The sequence below is a fragment of the Hemicordylus capensis genome, chromosome 6 (assembly GCF_027244095.1).
Source record: "Hemicordylus capensis ecotype Gifberg chromosome 6, rHemCap1.1.pri, whole genome shotgun sequence".
Classification (NCBI taxonomy): Eukaryota; Metazoa; Chordata; class Lepidosauria; order Squamata; family Cordylidae; genus Hemicordylus; species Hemicordylus capensis.
Window position 1 is genome coordinate 1,743,009 of NC_069662.1, and position 18,832 is coordinate 1,761,840.

Consider the following 18,832-nt stretch of genomic DNA (forward strand, 5'->3'; position numbering starts at 1 on the left):
AGGTCTTTCCTATCCATAATGTACTTCACCAATAAACCTATTTAGTTTTGATTGTACAGCAGTCTCCATGTGTGTTCTTTAAATAACTGCAACAACTAAACTCTGCACTCTGCTCTGTAACTGGAGTGGGTAGCTTTCTTTTTGGTGCTTTGCTAAATAAACACAAGATCCAACAAGAAACACATCCATCTGGACTGCACAGCACCCTTCCTGGATTCTGTTAAGCATACAGGCTGCACACCCCACCCTGGAGATCAGTGCTTGGCAACAGCATTTTCACTACATACTACACACCTTCACTACACTTCTGACTGCTTGCTGAGTCTTGCACCCAGAGTAGTAAGCAGGTTACTTGTAAAAACAGAACAGTCATCCTTTGCCAACTATGAGGGTTCTGTCCCAGCAAAACCTTGCCATTGGCAAATTCGTGGCTGACAAGCAATTGAAATCATGTGGTCATGAAAAGACTGAAAAATCAAAGAAAGAAATACAAATAAATTGCCAAAGTTCACCTGGAGTGAGCAAACAACCTCAGGAAAATGTTGAACCCCCCAAATCATTCAAAGTCACAAGGATTTGGCAGGGTCAGCAAGAGGAAAGAGCAGGTTGAACCTCTGAACCCCCCCAAATTGTGGAAACGACTCCAAATCACTAAAAAATCTTTCCAAACTGCAGGTATTTGGGTTGTGGTTGGTGAGACCGGTCACAATTTCCCAGTCACGGATACTCAAAACTGCAATTGGGAAAACCACCATTGGCAAGGGATGACTGTACGTTCTCTGCACTATCTGGGCCCAGGGGAAAGCAGCAGCTTTGTATCCAGAGGGAGAGCAAGTGTCCCTATTCAAGGCAGCACAGCATCCCTCTGTGGCTGCTGTTGGCGTCTTCCTAGCAGACCAGGATGCTTTCCTGCCTAGCAGCTCAACAGCAGCAAAATGCCTCCGTTCAGGCAAGTCACATCCAAAATGTAAACAGCAGGGGGAGCAGTCTTGCGGAAAAACAACCCCCCAAAACAGCAAGTGTGGAAGCACATTTCCGAGACACGCCGTGACCCTATTGCAGAGTCTAATCTGGAAAGTGCCCAGAAACCTCTTTAGGACCTACCTTTTGCTATCTTAGAGCCCCTTTTTGTAGAAAAGGAGGGCACACACTCTTAAGAAAGAATGCCGTTTATAACTCGGGTCTTTTGCCCTCTTCTAGTTCCCAACAGCGGCCCAGTGGCAATACTGGAACTTGCATACCCAAACTTCCAGCGCTCAGATCTGAGAGAGAGTGACGGCTCACTCTTCTTGATCTTTCAGAGCCACGTTGGAGATTGGATGCCGGGATTCCGCTCGTTGACTCAGGGCGATCCGTGCGGCCACTTGTCCGGGCACTGTGCCATACTGTGTGTCCATGAACATGGCATTGCGTGTTCCGGTTTGGCACAGCATCCCTCTCTGCTCCTAACCCAGCACCAAGCTGCTGCTGTTCCAAGGGGGGGGGGCACCACTCGCTGCAGTGGGTCATGTGTCTGTGGAATGTGGCGGTGGGGAGAATAACCCGACCTGGCCTGATGGGGAGGAAGAGCAAGAACAAGGCAGCTGCTCTTTCTCTGAAGGACCACTGGGGGGTTTCCTAGCAGGGGTGGGGCCCAGTGTGGGCAGGAGAGCTGACCAGGTCTTGGCTGAGCCAGCGTCTGTGCGTTGCGGGGGGGGGGATCTGCTTCTTCAGGACGCTTGCTTTCGGCATCATCGCCAGGCTGCTCTTGCAGATGCCCCTGGGCCCACCCCCACGGTGGGGAGGCTGCCGCCCTGCCCTGCCAGGCACCCTTCAAGGCTAGTCACCGGAGCAAGATTCACCACCGCCGCCCCCACCCTAACCCCAAATGATAATAAGTCTACAGAGGCCAAACTTTAGAGCACTTTTACTTGGCTCTCGTATGTACAGAAGCTGCTGCTAGAGTTACGGGCTGCGCTGAGACGGGGAGGAAGGACGGCATCTTTTGACCAGGACAGAGACACCCAGAGCAAGGAGGGCCACAGAGAGGCCGGCCGTCAGGAGACTCAAGCCAAGCCCAGTGCCAGACTGCTCTGCCAGACCTGCAGAGAGCGGGAGAGCGGAGTCAGGGCTGGGGGGCCACCTCTCAGCAGCCGCCCGTCACGCAACAGCCTACGGAGCAGGTGCTTACAAGCAGAGGGTGGGCGACCTCCACAAGTTCTCCAGGGCAGGGGCCCCCAGATGCTAGACCCCAGCCCCAATGCCCACCAGCTCTGGCTGGGGAGGATGGGAGTTGTAGTCCAACATCTGGAGACCCCCACATTAGGAGCCCAGATTTGTAGCCCAGCTCCATTTTCAGATGTCAATAGGAATGGGGAGGGAAGCCCAGAAGGAAGAAGCTCCAGCTGGAGTTTGTACTGCAAATACCAGAGAGCTCCCTTCTTCAGAGGAGAGGAGAGGAGAGCTGGTCTTGTGGCAGCAAGCCTGACTTGTCCCCTTAGTTAAGCCAGGTCTGCCCTGGTTGCATATTTATGGGAGACTTGATGTGTGAGCACTGCAAGATAATCCCCTCAGGGGATGGAGCCGCTCTGGGAAGAGCCTCTGGGTTCCCAGTTCCCTCCCTGGCAGCATCTTCAAGATCGGGCTGAGAGAGACTCCTGCCTGCAACCTTGGAGAAGCTGCTGCCAGTCTGTGAAGATAATACTGAGCAAGATGGACCAAGGGTTTGACTCTATGTTCCTGTGGGCAAAGACCATCTCAGAGGGCATTTGAGTGACTTTGCATTCTGCAGCCAGAGTTCTGGTGCTGACAATATGCCTCACTCCAGCTCTCTTGTGGAGCCATCGCAGGCAGCTTTTAAGTTACTCAATACAAAATGCAAGTCGTGTGAACTTGGCTCTGCCCTGGAGTGCAAGAGTGCTTCCGGGCATGTACAGTGTGTCTTCCCTCACACCTAGCCACAGCTAGTTCACACGCCTGGGATTTTTGGCAACATCCAAGCAGTCTTCAGGCTTAGGGCCCCACTTAGTGACTCGCTGCCCAGCCCCTTCCCAATAGCCCCAAAGCCTCCAAGCTGAGCCGGGAGCACTTGCAGCTGGCCTGCTTACCTTCTGCTGTCACACTGGCGGCTTCTGCAGGGAGCTTGCCAGAGCTGGAGACAGCCTCTTCAAGGGGCCTGGACACCACCCCTGCCCTGAACTCCAGGGCTCTGCTCCTCTCCTCTGCGGGGAAGAAGGCAGCACGGCTGAGCCAGGAGCGCAGCCATCTTGCCGAGGGCTTTGGAGTTCGGAGTTCAGCAAGCGCCACTTCCCAACATGACGCCCGGCAGAACCCAAGCAACCAAGCCAAAGCAGAGCTGTGCACAACTAACTCTACTAACTTAGTTGCGGGTCGAAAGATGCCGAGGAGGCTCCAGGCCCTTCTGCCGCTGCTTGACTATATACCCCACCTGACCAGTGGGCTCTGGGATGCATCCTCCCCGCAGAGGTTTGTACCTGGTATAGCTGCTTCTCCGCGGTCTCCAAACCCAGAGCCATCTTGCCCTCCGCTGAAGAAACTGGGTCCTCCCCTTACATATGCTGCAAAGGATAACATTTTATTTATATGCCACCCGATAGACCAAGGGCTACAGAGTTCTAGGTCAGCCCGTCCAAGCTGGAAGAGGCAGGGAAGGCCCCCAGAAGGAGCGCTGGAAGCCCTTTCCTCTGAGATGCGAGTGTTCCCTCCTGGGCTCAGTTTAGAGGCCGAGCTCCCAGGACTTCTGCAGAATAAGGCTCAACAGACTTCGGCTGCCTTTTTTGGCCGTGGGGCCAACTTAGGAGAGGCCTGACAGGTTGCCATACTGCACACTTGCTGGTGCCAGGCTGGATATGTGTTGCCATTTCCTGCTGGAAAGGCATTCACCGCTAAGAGAATAATAATAATGTAATCGCCATGACCCCACTTTCACAAATACTAAACAAAACAGGCCTTGGATACCAAACATCTAAAACATCCAGTGAACTCAACCATCTGCTGTACATGGACGATCTGAAGTTGTATGGAAAGTCCCAGTCAGAAATCGAATCACTGCTAAACACTATCCGTATATTCAGTAGCGATATAGCAATGGAGTTTGGACTAGACAGGTGTGCTGCATTAATAATGAACAGAGGGAAAATAAGAAAAATAGAATAGAATAGAACTGCCCAATGGAAGCAAGATCAAGAACCTGGAAGAGAAAGAACATTACAAATACTTGGGCATTCTCCAGGCTGATAACATCGCACACACTGAAGTTAAAAGAAAAATGGGAAGTGAATACATCAGGAGAGTTAGAAAAATCCTCAAGTTCAAACTCAATGGCAGGAACACCATATAAGCCATAAACACCTGGGCTATACCTGTTATCAGATACACTGCAGGAATAATAGACTGGACCCAGGCAGAGCTAGAGACGCTAGATCGTAAGACCAGGAAAATCATGACCATCAATCATGCTCTGCACCCCCACAGTGATGTAGATAGGCTCTACCTCCCTCGCAGCTCAGGTGGAAGAGGAATGCTGCAAGTCCATCAAACAGTAGAGGAGGAGAAAAGAGGCCTGGAAGAATATATCAAGGACAGTGAAGAAGATGCACTTCAAATGGTCAAGAACGAGAAACTATTCAACACCAATGAAACAAAGCAAGCCTACAAGAAAGAACAAGTCAAGAACCGAGCAGAAAAATGGAAAAAGAAGCCACTGGAATGGTCAATAATTGCACAATATAAGTGGAAAATCAGACATCACCAAGACCTGGCAATGGCTTAAGAATGGCAACTTGAAGAAAGAAACAGAGGGTTTAATACTGGCTGCACAAGAACAGGCACTAAGATGCAATAAGAGCAAAAGTAGAAAAGTCAACAACAAACAGCAAGTGCCGCCTTTGTAAAGAAGCAGATGAAACAGTGGACCACCTAATCAGCTGTTGTAAAAAGATTGCACAGACTGACTACAAACAAAGGCATAACAAGGTAGCAGGGATGATACACTGGAACATCTGCAAAAAATACAAGCTACCTATAGCCAATAATTGGTGGGACCATCAAATTGAAAAAGTGGTAGAAAATGAAGATTTAAAAATATTATGGGACTTCCGACTACAAACAGACAATATCTGCCACACAATACACCAGATATGACTGTAGTCGAGAAGAAAGAAAAACAAGTCAAAACAATCGACATAGCAATACCAGGGGATAGCAGAACAGAAGAAAAATAGAAAATCACAAAATACAAAGATCTACAAATTGAAATTGAAAGGCTGTGGCAGAAAAAGACCAAAATAATCCCAGTGGTAATTGGCGCCCTGGGTGCAGTTCCAAAAGACCTTGAAGAGCACCTCAACACCATAGGGGCCACAGAAATCACCATCAGCCAATCACAAAAAGCAGCTTTACTGGGAACAGCCTATATTCTGTGACGATATCTATAACAACAACAGCAACAACACTGATAATAAAATTCAGCCATCCCAGGTCCTTGGGAAGGACTCAATGTCTGGATAAAACAAACCAGTCAATAACACCTGTCTGACTGTGTAAACAAGAAATAATATAATAGGCTTGTTTCATGGTAGAAAATTACAAAAACTTCTGGAACTGAAGCCCCCCTGCCTCCCCTCCCTGGGTCCATCATTTCACCCCCATGTGAAGGAATCTGCCTTCATAAAAGAGTGAAGCACGCCTGCCTTTGGCCCAATAACTCTTTACACTTTCAGAATGGCTGGGCTCAGAGTTCTGAAACTGGGCACACATATGCCAGGATGCTATTTTCATTTCAAGGACCTTGGTCAGTCCTGTGGTTTGATGAATCCCCCCACCTCGAATGCAGTAAAGTGGCCAGAAAGTTCCCTATCCATCAAGTGCTTCACCTCTAGTGAAAGTGGAACTAACCGTTACATCTGAACATGCCGCCTTTTTACACAAATAAACTATGCTCAAGTTGGTTTGTGATCTGAAAGGTCTGCATGAGAATTGTGAAGCCAGGGACACGTGTTGTGTGCCAGGTAGTGAATGGCCAAGAAGTCGAGTGACTCCATTGGGGCTTGTGTAGCCTTGTGGGGGGAATGCATTCTGGCCCAGACCTGTGGGTTTGGGGGTGAAGTACATATATACACACACAGAAAGGATGCTTATTTTGCTGGGGTGGTTGGGTAAGCTCATTAGTTCCAGGGTCCAGAGTTACCTAGCTGCACCTCTGTTCTCAAGAGCCATATGGGGAAAGCTCCAGGAAGAGCTAGACTTCCCAGCACTCTGCGCATGCTTTCCAAGATGATGCCGGGGCTCAAAAGGGCTCCGTTTCTCCTAAAGGAAACCCCACCAGTGCCAGTCAAAATACAGCACTAGACGGTGAGATTGCTCATCTCGGCATGGTGCCAGGGAGACTGGGCAGAGTTCCTGCTTTGGCCGAAGCTTCTTACAAGCCCAGCAATTAGTCAGGGGGCTGGAATTAAGGCTGAGAGGGGGGCACCACTGGCCCCTGGGTCTTACAATGAGGAGCACGGGTTTAAGACAATGGGGGACACGATGGAGTTTTAAAAGCATGGTGTGGAAAGAAAAGTGTCTCCCTCTCTAACACCACAAGAACTGCAGTGCACCAGATGCACAGTAGATTAAAGGGATTCTCCCCTGTCCTGAAACACAAGCCTATGGAACTCTCTGCTACAAGATGTAGCCATGGCTTTAAGAGGGGCTTCGGTATATTCAGAGGGGGAGGGCAAGCTTATCACCTGCAGGCAGTCCTGATGGCCAAACCACTTGGAGGTTCTAAGGGGCAGGATACCACCGCCTACCAGTGGCTGGACAGCAGGGAGAGGATGGTTGCCCTGCTTTGCGGGGGTCTAATTGAGCCATCTGATTGGCCACTGTGGAAGCAGGATGACATTCTGCTCAGTCAAATTCGGTCTGATGGAGCAGGGCTCTTAAGTGCGGCCTCATTGAATCTGTTCAAAAGGGCCTATACCAGGGGTTCTCAGACTCGGGTCCCCAGATGTGGCTGGACTACATGATGGGAGTTGTAGTACAGCCACATTTGGGGACTCCTGTCTGAGAACTCCTGGGCTACACCGGGGCACTTTCCAGACTAGCTGCTCAACAGCAGCAAAATGCCTCCGTTCAGGCAAGTCGCATTGAAAATGTAAACAGCGGGGTGAACAGTCTCACGGAAACTAACAACCCCCAAAACACACCAGCTTCTTTATGCCAGATATACAACGTCCTAGCTCTATATTGCAGCAATTACATTCGAGACAAGGCATTACCAATGTGAACGGTCCCCTGCTGTCCGCATAGGGAGTGCGGTGTCACGACGCAGGGAGCGTGGAAGCACCCTTCCGAGATCTGCCGTGACCCCATTGCAGGGTCTAATCTGGAAAGCGCCAGGGACCTCAAGCTCCAATTCGGCCTCCGAATCTTATTGCCTCTCACCTGGCCCTTCTTACCTCCTAGCGGCATCACCGGCTCAAGTCTTTGGTCTTCTGAGAAGTTGGCCGACCCTTCCTGCTCCCTGAAGAGCGACCGTGATCCCGCTGCGTCCATTTGGGATTCTGCCACCACGGGAATGAACTCTGCCACCAGGAGACAGAAGCAAGCACCAGCCACTGCCCATCAGGGACTTGCATCCAACAGAGACTTCAGAGGAGTCTTGCTTAGGATCCTGCTTCGGGGGCGGGGCGGGGGGGGGCGGGACAGCTATTGGGACCAACCTGCCTCTGCAAGAGGTGACCGTGACGTGGCACCTCTGTTGTGACTGAGCAACAGCCAGGGGCCAAGGAGCCCGGTGGTTGCTTCCACAGTGGAGCCATGTAGCAGCACAGCTGAGCCTCAGCAGCCGAGGGATGGCTTTTCTGCAGTTCTGGACTCAGGAGTTTGCCACACGACGGAAGCCCCGCCTGCTCAGAGAGAGTGGGCTTGCTGGAGAGGAGAGCTGGTTTTGTGGCAGCAAGCACGACTTGTCCCCTTTGCTAAGCAGGGTCTGCCCTGGTTGCATAAGAACGGGAAACGTTTTGTGTGAGCACTGGAAGATATTCCCCCTCAGGGGATGGAGCCGCTCTGGGGAGAGCGCCTGCACGCTTGCATAAGGAAGGTTCCAGGTTCCCTCCTTGGAAGCACCATTGGGCAAGGGGTCTGCAGAAGGCAGCTAGACAGAGCGTGGCTGTTCTCGAGAAAGTGTGGCGTGTCCCTAGGACACTCCGAGTCAAGCCCAGGGAGACTCCCGCCTGCAACCTTGGAGAAGCCGCTGCCAGTCTGTGCAGACAATGCTGAGCTGGAGGGACCAAGGGCAGGACTCAGTATAAGGCAGCTTCCACTGTTCAAGTTCTTTGATCTGGGAGATTGGGGTGTCATCTTAAATTCAGAGTCCTCCTCCTCCTCTTTGGTTAGGTTGGTTTTAAATGGTTTAAGAATGAATGTTTTTAAAAACATGTTGTATTTTAACTTTTGTGTCAACTGCCCTGAACTGTTCTGGGATGGGTGGTATATACATGCAATAAAGACATAGGTATATAACCTCTATTCTACCACCTCTTTTTAAGGAGGGAATTGTAAATTCAGCATCTTCTGTTGGGGCATACAGGTAAGTGAGGCTTGTTCATTCGAGATCCCTTGCAATGCTAGAGAGCTTCCTCTCTGCAGGATCAGTCCTCCTTTCATCCTGTTGAATGCAGCTGGGGGATTGGGGCCATTTATGCTGCAAGAAGCAGCTTCCCTGAACAGGAAACAAGAGCAGAGCAAAGGGGCCATTCAGCATAACCGCCCAGCTGTACTTCCAAGGAACCCAGACAAGGGTCCAGATCTGAAAGCTTTTAGTTAAAGGCACAGCAGCCTTATGGGTGCTTTGCCTGGCCACATGAGGCAGGCTAGGAACCTCGGAGGCTGCCATAGACTGAGTCAGGCCCTTGGTCCATCTAGCTCAGCATTGTCTACCCAGACTGGCGGCAGCTTCTCCAAGGTTGCAGGCAGGGGCCTCTCTCAGCCCTCTCTTGGAGATGCTATTGTCAGGGAGGGAACTTGGGATCTTCTGCTCTTCCCAGAGCTCGGCTCCATCCCCTGAGGGGAATATCCTACAAGTGCTCACACACCAAGTCTCCCATTCAAATGCAACCGGGGCAGACCCTGCTTAGCTCAGGGGACAAGTCCTGCTTCCTACCACCAGACCTGCTCTCCTCCCCAAGGCTGATGCAGCTGGTGGGTTGGATTGCTCAGACTCCCAAGCTGGGTCTGGATGAGTGGAAGAGGCAGCCATCGGGCAAAGGGTCTGCAGAAGGCAGCTAGACACAGCATGGCTGTTCTAGAGAAAGTGTGGCGTGTCCCCAGGGCCCCCTGAGTCAGCCAAAAGAAGCAGAACCCCCTCCGGCACTGCCCTCCTTCAGGCTTCTTGCTACTCAGGAAGTGGGAGTGCCCAGCACTATTCTTGGAACGCTGAAGAGGAACTCCAGGGAGGATTCCCCACTCCTCCCCCCTTCCGAAACCCCCTTCTTACCTTCCCTCGCCATCTCCTCACCATCCTCCGGGTCTCCAGGGAACTCTCCAAAGCTCTCTTGGGGATCAGAGACGAGGAGGGGCCCCACGGCCAGCCAGGTCCGATGCGGGGCTGTGTCGGCTGTGGACAGGAGGGAGCCAAGACCAGGTGAGTTCTGCTGGGGGGCGGGGGCTGGTCAGGGTCCAGGAGGGTCAGCCCAACCTCTCTGGGCTTCAGAACCCAGCCCCATTCCAGGAGTTCACTGGACTCCGCTGGCCCAGGCCGGAGGGGGAGTGGAGGTCTGCCTCTTCCTAAGCAGCAGGTGACTTGGCCCCACCCAGCCAGTCCCCAGAGGGCCACCCAGAGGTCGCGGGGCTACAGCTCCCACCCCTTCAAGGCAACGGCGCCTAATCAGATCAGTGGCCGACCGCCTGACTAGCCAGGTGTGGGTGCTCCCAACATCAGCCAAGGACCAGCCCCTGCACTGCAAAGCTTCAACCCAAAAATGACTTAAAGGTTCGCTGATGTCAGAGGAATGGAAGTGAGAGTTGGCAGGAAGGTCCTCCAAAGTTCCTCAGTTGTTTGTGACCCTAACCCTTTCTTCTGTGCAAAAGTGACCCTAATTGTTTGGTGGTAGGGAAAGAGGGGTGGTAACCCGAGTCCAAATCCCCCTTCAGCCATGAAACTTGCTGGGCAGCTCTGGGCCAGTCACTTCTCTCTCAGCCTAGCCTACCTCACAGGGTTGTTGTGAGGATAATCCACTGTGTACACTGCTTTGGGCTCCATGGAGAAAAAGTGGGATAGACGTGTAACTAAAATAAACCACACAGAAAGCTGTCAGTGGAGCAGCACTCCCTAAGGAGGCAGATGTTGCCCAGTGCCGCGAGGAGTATTCGTCCCTCCCAGTGGTGCTGATCAAAAGCCAGCCTTTGCCGGCCTGGCTGCTGGACTAGCGGAAGACTGCCTTGACCAAGTCTTCTGACCGAAGGCAAAAGCAAAAGGCTTCTTTCTCAGTGGAAGCAATAAGAGGTAAAGTAGTAAGGATGCCACCTTAAGTGGCGCAGCGGGGAAATGCTTGACTAACAAGCAGGAGGTTGCCGGTTCGAATCCCCGCTGGTACTATATTGGGCAGCAGCGATCTCGGAAGGTGCTGAAAGGCATCCACATCTCATACTGTGCGGGAGGAGGCAAGGGCAAACCCCTCCTGGATTCTACCAAAGACAACCACGGGGCTTTGTGGGCGCCAGGAGTCGACACCAACTTGGCGGCACACTTCAGTAAGGATGCAGCCAAGTAGACCGGTACACCCATTGCAGCCACTCCCAGTTAGCGAGTGTAGTACCAGTTAAGGATCAGGTCCGCTCAGTGGTGGGAGATGGAACGCCACCCCCCAGTCCAGGGGCAGGCCTACCTGGCATGCTCCTCTGCCAGCTTGCTGCCAGGGGCCGAGGTCTCGGGCCGAGATGTCGGGGATGCTCCTCCCAGGTCCCGCCACAGTCCCCGGACTCACAGCAGCCGCAGATGTCTCGAGATCCCTCTACAGGAAGCCAGCTGCAGGGAGAAAGCGGGGCGGGGGGGGGGAGAGGCTGAGGCAGTAGTGGCTGGTCCTAATGCACGGGGGGGGGCACCAAAGGAGGCACAGCAGCCTCTGCTTCCTGGCCATGTATCTGCTGGCGACGCTCCCCAGTTTGCTGCCTGCAGGCTGGCCTTCATCAGACAGAGCTCTGCAGCTAACTGTACAGCTCTGCCTGATGAATGGTCAGCCTGTCAGGCAGCGCAGCTCCCAGGCAGGGCAGGAGCGGGAGGAGGAACCCGGGCTGCCGCCCCTACTGTTCTTCTCCGCCCCCCACTCCCAGCCCAGGCCAGACTTCAGCCAGTGGAGGGTGGGGCGCGCCACAGACCTCTGCAGAAAGTCACACATTTTTCCTCCAGGGAGGCTCAAAGCCCTAGAGTAGGAGCTGGTCCTCTGCGAGTCCGCAGGCCCCGCGCAGCAGGGTTCCCAAGACCGAGTCCCTGCCTGTTGGACTACAACTCCCATCATCCCCCGTGTGGTCAAAGGAGGATGGGCAATCTGCTGGAGTCCTTTGCACAGAAGCCAGCCCTGGCCCCATCCAACAGGAGGAGCACACGGGAGGAGTCAAGGGCCTGTTTCCCAACAGGAGGAGCTCTGCGCATATCCAGAGGCCATTCTGCTTCGCAAGCCCAGGGATCCATCCTTCAGCCACTCACTCCAAGGTGGGAAGGAGAGCTGGGAGCAAGCATGAGCTGTCCTCTCTGCTAAGCAGGGGACACCCTGGCTTGCATAGGGACATAGGAAGCCACCATATACTGAGTCAGAGCGTTGGTCTATCTAGCTCAGTATTGTCTTCACAGACTGGCAGCGGCTTCTCCAAGGTGGCAGGCAGGAGTCTCTCTCAGCCCGATCTTGGAGATGCTGCCAGGGAGGGGACTTGGAACTTAGATGCTCTTCCCAGAGCGGCCCCATTATCCCCTGAGCGGAATCTCTTCCAGTGCTGCTCACACATCAAGTCTCCCATTCATACACAGCCAGGGTGGACCCTGCTTAGCTAAGGGGACAAGTCATGCGTCCTACCACAAGGCCAGCTCTCCTCTCTTGCATTTGGACAGACTACATGTGAGCGTAGTAAGGTACTCCCCCCCCGAGGGGATGGACAGGGTGTAGCTCAGTGGCAGAGCCTCTGCTTGGCATGCAGAAGGCCCCAGGTTCCACCCTCGACCTCTCCAGGGAGGGCTGGGAGAGACTCCTCCCTGAAACTTTGGAGGGCTGCTGCCAGTCAGTGTAGACAAGACTGAGCTAGAGAGACCAAGGGGGGCCTGCCTGGGTAGAAGGGGGCTTCTTCCTCTGCCCCTGGAGAGGGAGATTCTTTTCCGAGGGACTCACGTATTGCTTGCTGCGTTGAAGGAGCACGCTTTGTTCTGGGCGTCTGGCGCCTGGTCCATTGGCGTCGCTTTCAGGTGGCACGTGATATAGATCTAGAAGAGAAGGGAATGGGCAGCCCCACCCTCCTCACTGCCTGCGTGGCCCAGGGGGCTGCAAACAGGCCTTCCTCCTTCAGCACCTCTCTTCTGTATGGCAAGGCCCCCCCATCAACCCCAAGTGCAGCTCCCCCATGAATGGTCCATCGGGCTGGTGTGGAGCTTCAGCCAAAGCCGAAATCTCTGCGCAGCCCCCCAGCACCAAGCGGGGGCAACTGTCCCCCCCATGCCATGCTGCATTTGGGGGGAATCCTCCAAAGGAAACGGAGCCCTCTCGAGCCCCTGCACCTTCTTGGGAAGCATGCACAGAGTGCCGGGAAGCAGAGCTCTCAACAGAGGACCAGCCCTGCTGGATCAGGCCCAAGGAGGCCCATCCAGTTCAGCATCCGGTTTCACACAGTGGCCCATCAGATGCCGCTGGGGAGCCCACAGGCAGGAGGTGACGGCATGCCCTCTCTCCTGCCGTGACTCCCCTGCCACTGGGACTCAGAGGCATTCTGCCTTGGAGGCTGGAGCTGGCCTGTGGCCCTCCGACTAGTAGCCATTGACCGACCTCTCCTCCGTGAATGTGCCTAAGCCCCTTTTAAAGCTATCCAAGCTGGTGGCCATCACCACATCCCATGGCAAAGAACTCCATAGATTAATTGTGTGCTGTGTGGAAAAGGACTTCCACTTGTCGGTCCTAGAGTTCCCGACCTTCAGTTTCACAGTTCTAGACCCTTAGTTCTAGTGTGGCGAGAGGGAGAAACATTTCTCTGTCCACCCTCCCGACTCCATGCATCCTTTTATACACCTTCAGTCATGTCTCCCCTTAGTTGCCTCTTTTCCAAGGTAAAGAGGCTGCCCTCTTCTGCACCTTCCCCAGTTCTATCATGTCCTTAAGGTATGGTGACCAGAACTGTACGCAGAACTCTAGATGTGGCTACACCATAGATTTGTATAAGGGCATTATAATATTAGCATTCTCAGTTTTGAGTCTCCAAATGCTGGACTACAACTCCCATAATCCCCAGTGGCATTTGGATTATGGAAGTTGTAGCCCAGCATGCCATTTGGGGACTCAAGGCTGGGAGCCCCTCCCTCAGAGTTTTATACCAAGCATCCACAGGGCTTTTGCTGGGTGCAAAGCCAGCAATCCTATACCCCACCCTCCCTGCGAGTATGCCCCACTGAATTCAATGGGGACTGGCTCAATCCAGAGGGGCAAATGCCCCCTCTTGCCCCCCACCAACACCCATGTTTGCTCTCCACCCATCAGATCCACAATGGGTCATCCATTCTCTTCCCATCCCTGCTCCTCCTCCGTAGCTCCCAGCAAGAAGGAATCCTCACCACGTTCCTGGCGTCTCCAGCAAACCTGAAAGCTTTGACCGTGAAGCGCAGGGCCGCCTGCCAGGGCCGAGGGGAAAGGAATGTGGAGGAGGAGACGGCGGGGGCTTGTCTTCCGTCCACTAGACATCTGTGCCAAGGAGGAGAAGAGGGTCACCTTCCAGCTGCTCTAACCCAACCAGGGATAACTTGTGCTTCTTAACATCTAGCTCAGTGTAAGATGCTAGGAGGAGCCGTTCTGGTTTATACCCTGGTGCCTGCAATCCTGGTCACCCCACACCATCATCGAGTGCATCAGCCAGGCCCCCAGATTTTGGCCTCTGCTAACCTCTCGGGGGGGGAGATGCAGATAGTGAGTTTTGGCAACATCTCCCCCCTACCCCCGATTGGAAAGTAGGCAGGAGCCTTCTTGTGCTTGCAGCTTCCTTGCCTGTTCTTTACCCCCACCTACTAGCATAAAACAGGAAATTTTGCAAAGAGGAAAGGGCTGGGCTGACCAACAAGTGCCTGTACTCTCTCCCCAGGGAGTCATCTCCGGAGGGCATTGCTGCCCATTCCTCCGATAGCCTGGATGAAGTTTTAGAGTCGTCTTGCCTTTTCAAAGCATTGTCACACCATTGGCGCAGCGGGGAAAAGACTTGACTTGACTAGCAAGCCAGAGGTTGCTGGTTCAAATCCCCGCTGACATGTCTCTCAGACGATAGGGAACCCCTCTATCGGGGGGGGGGGGGCAGCAGCGATACAGGAAGGTGCTGAAAGGCATCCTCTCATCCTGCGCAGGAGATGGCCATGGTCAACCCCTCCTGTAGTCTACCAGAGGCAACCACAGGGCTCTGGTCAAGGGCGGTTTAAGCCTTTTGCTGCCCGTAGGTGGCCAAGGATTTGCCGTCCCCACTGCTGCAGTGAGGGTGGGAGTGGTGAGGGGGAAGGCCCCCCTTTTTGATTCTAAAAGCCACCGCAGGGGTGGGATCGAGGCAGCAAAGGCCACACAGAAGTTCCCCCTTCTACCTTAAAGCAGCATTCCTGCGTAGCAGGGCAGTGAGGGAGAGCTCCTTCCAGCTCCCCTCCTCCCCACCAACCTAAAGCTGACCCAAGAGACTGGTGTGTTGTAAAGTAGCTTCAGAGCTCAAGCAGAGTGTAAGCCAGAAATTTAACAAAGAGACCTGCAGGGTGAGACACACCTTTTACCAGTTGGCTATCAGCTCATCTGGAGTGCATGGGTTCCTGGAGAGAAGGTCTTGTGGCAGCAAGCAGGAATTGTCCTCTTTGCTAAGCAGGGTCTGCCCTGGTTTAGATTTGGGTGGGAGGCTCCATGTGTGAGCACAGCAAGATATTCCCCTTAGGGGATGGAGCCGCTCTGGGAAGAGCATCTACGTTCCAAGTTCCCTCCCTGGCAGCATCTCCAAGATAGGGCTGAGAGAGACTCCTGCCTGCAACCTTGGAGAAGCTGCTGCCAGTCTGTGAAGACAATACTGAGCTAGATGGACCAATGGTCTGACTCAGTATATGGCAGCTTCCTATGTTCCTAAATTTAACGAAGAGACTTGCAGGGTGAGACACACCTTTTACCAGTTGGCTATCAGCTCATCTGGAGTGCATGGGTTCCTGGAGAGAAGGTCTTGTGGCAGCAAGCAGGAATTGTCCTCTTTGCTAAGCAGGGTCTGCCCTTTTTAAAATTTGGATGGGAGGCTACTCGTGTGAGCACTGCAAGATATTCCCCTTAGGGGACAGGGTCATTCTGGGAAGAGCGCATCTGTATGCAGAAGCTTTCAAGTTCCCTACCCGACATCCCCAAAACAGGACAGAGGGACCCCTGCCTGGAGAAGCTGCCGCCAGTCTGGGTAGACAATACTGAGCTAGATGGACCAAGGGTCTGACTCAGGACATGGCAGCTTCCTATGCTCCTGGCTTGTCATCATGTCATCTTACCCATGGAAGTCAACAAGAGAGTACTGGGGCCTCGAGGTGGTTTCGGGGCTCAGGTGAGCCACACAGCTGTCCACGAAGAGCCTCAGGGGCAAGTGGTTTTCAGCCTTGACTTCAGCTTGCAGGCACAGGACATCTCCTAGCTGGAAAGTGGTTGAGGTTCTCTCTGCACTCCAGTCCTCTGGGGAAGGGAGAGAAAGAGCAGCTGACCCCCAACTCTTGGGCCCACAGTTTTTAAGCCTATGCAGGGCTCAGTTGGCTAGACAAAGCTTCTCAGCAGCATGCCCCAACAGAGGCACCTTCGTTTTCTTTGGGGGGAAAGAACTAAGTAGCGGGGAGGAAGAGAAGCAGCAAGCTGGATGGATTTTGAGGCAGCTTTGACATGCTCATGGTGGGAGAGGGGTCTACCAGAGGTCATTAGTCATGTGGAGCCTCCATGCTGAGAGGCAGCCTACCTCCAAATATCAGAGGCTGGCAGGGCAGGGAGGCCTTTAAGCTTTTGCACCCTATTTGAGAGCTCCTTGGAAACACCAGGCTGTCCCCTGTTGGAGGCAGTATGCTGGACTGCTGTTCTCATCCTGCAGCAGCCTTCTGTCCTTCAGCCCTGGTCCCCTTGGGCTGCCCGCGGCAGGGCCAAGCTCCGGCTTTAGCTCTTCCCTCGGTCCTCCTCTCTCCCCCCATATCCCTCAGCCTTACCACTCATGAGCTGCAAGGAGAACTTCAGTCTTGCTTCAGCTGACAAGGCAGACCTGAATGGAGTCCAGGTGGGCTTGATGGCCTTACTGGTGATGTTCTCTTTCCTGGGCAGGGAAGAAAAGCAGCTGAGGATTGGAGTGGCCAGTTGACAGACTTAGTCGAAGGCTCAAGGGGCACCAAAAGGCCATCTAGTCCTCCACAGATAGCCTACAGTCTCCTGCTCGTCCCAACTCCACCCTTCCTCCCCCTTACACCTGGAATCCCATCCCAAGACCCCTGAATGATGCCTCCACAAAGCCCACCTTGACCAGAGGCACCCTGTGTGACTGCCCTGTTTAGCCTACCTCCCCTCCCCTCATTGTCTCCCTCAGAGTTTGGGATTGTAAGCTCTTTGGGGCAGACACCAGTCTTCTCCCACTTGATGGAGTAACCTGCAAGTTAACCGTGCCAGATCAATCTTACTCAAAAGCCTCTGGCCAGCCAAGAGCTTCACCTGTTGATTTGTGCCCCCACAGATCTTAAAGGTGTAGGAATTTTCCTTCGGGAGAGGCAACCCCATTCCCCAGCATCTTCCCCCCCCCCACTGTAAAGGGGCTCCATTGGAGGCAGCTAGGCCAACATTAAGGACTTGGGTAAGAGAAATCCAGCACAGCAAGGCCTCCCCACCCCTTTTACCTGGGGTAGCGGCACTCAATGGGTATTTCCGCAGCATTGGCTCTAACAATTACTTGGTTGGCAGCAGGAGACGGAGTGTAATAGAGGCGTGTTTGGTAGATCAGCAAGTCCGGAGTCATCTAGAACGAGGCGGGTTGGACATGTTCAGTCTAGAACATTGAAGCTTCTTTTATCTGGCACATTTCTATACCGCCCCATTATACAAATCAAAACGTTAACACAATTCAGAATTTAATAGATGGATACAAACTAAGCAATTAAAACTTTAAATTAAAAGGTCTGATTAAACAGGTAGGTTTGATTTTTCTTTCACACGTCCAGAGAAGGGGAGGCTCTACTTTTGTGAGGGAGTACATTCCAAGGTCCCAGGGCAGCCCTAGAAAAGGCCCAGTTTTGAGGAACCACCAACCAAGCCAGTAGCAACCATTTACTAGGCATATGTAGTTTAGTTTTACATTTATATCCCACTCTTCCTGGTTTACATGGTTTTATGTTTAACCTCACAACAACCCTGTGAGGTAGATTAGGCCGAGAGAGAAGTGACTGGCCCAGACTCACCCAGCAAGTATGAATGGGGATTCGAACTCTGGTCTCCCCAGTCCTAGTCCAACACTCTAACCATTACACCACACTGTCTCCTCTTTATCTCACTTGTATCCCATTTTCCCAGGAAGGTGTCCAAAGCAGCTGACAACGTAGGACAAAAGGCAGAGCTTCTCAGCCCTAGGTTCCCAGACGTTGGACTACAACCCCCATCATCCCCAGCTATTGTAGCTGGGGATGATGGGAGCTGTAGTACAACACCTGGGGGCCCAGGGTGGAGAAGCCCTGCAGTCTGGACAACGCCCTAGGCACCAGCTGAGCTCCTCTGATGTCACAGTAATTCCATGCAGCTCCCAATGCCCAGAGGCCACTGCAGCAGGGGATGATGGGTCTCGGAGTCCAACAAGCACCAGGCACCCAGAGTCAGGAAGCCCTGGCTAGAGACATACGCAGCAGGAAGACCACAGAAATGACGCCAGGAAGAGTCCCGAAAGCCACCGGGGTCCTCCCCTCCACCCCAAGTGGCAACTGCTAGCACTAGGCTTCTGGAGAGCCCACCAGAGTTTTGACAGAAACAGTCGTCCTCTGAGCAAGTGCAAAGCAAGGATTTGGGCAGCAGCAAGAGACAGGCCTGACCCACAGGAGGGCACAATGAACCTGCTAGGAAGTTCTCCTGCACAAGCCCCATTGGAACAGACAGCCAGGGCACAAGAGCATGGGGCCCGTGTGGGTACCTGGCACCTCCAGGTATTTTCCATCCCAAGTAATGCAGCATCTAGAGCCAGCTGCAGATACTGCCAAGGGGCAGCCCCACATGCCACAGAATACCTGCAGGACGCTGCCGCATTCGTGGAGACCAGCCTCAAAGACAACAAGGTCCGCTGCAGAGTCAAAGGACACAGGAGGGCAGAAGGTCCCTCCCAGAGCCAGGTCTGTGGGGGCAACGGGTTTCCCCACCCCAAAGAGGTCTCTGCGGACAGTCACCACCATGCGGTCAGGCCCACACGCCACCGTGACTGCAGGGGAGGCCAGAGGCAGCTGAGCACGATGCGGGGCCCGGGGGGTCTGTAGCCATCTCCAAGCGGCCCACTGCTGAGCCCCACAGAACACCTGCAAGGTGCATACACCCCAAAGCAAACACAGCCACATCTCTGCCCTGCTCACCCAGCCCACAAACAAAGTGCTCTGAGCGCTCGGCTGCAAGGC

General features: G+C 53.5%; 1 protein-coding gene across 1 annotated transcript; it reads right to left on the reverse strand.

Annotated features, from left to right (window-relative positions):
• Positions 1-1,889: 1,889 nt before the first annotated feature.
• LOC128331566 (zona pellucida sperm-binding protein 3-like) lies at positions 1,890-18,822 on the reverse strand. Its single transcript, XM_053265130.1, has 12 exons — positions 18,455-18,822; positions 17,084-17,202; positions 16,409-16,512; positions 15,716-15,893; positions 13,790-13,916; positions 12,363-12,454; positions 10,872-11,011; positions 9,482-9,601; positions 7,443-7,568; positions 3,474-3,557; positions 3,087-3,200; positions 1,890-2,081 (listed from the first exon to the last, which is right to left on the reverse strand). The coding sequence occupies exons 1-12, from the start codon at positions 18,773-18,775 to the stop codon at positions 1,945-1,947; spliced, it is 1,662 nt and encodes a 553-aa protein (XP_053121105.1). The 5' UTR covers positions 18,776-18,822; the 3' UTR covers positions 1,890-1,944.
• Positions 18,823-18,832: the final 10 nt, after the last annotated feature.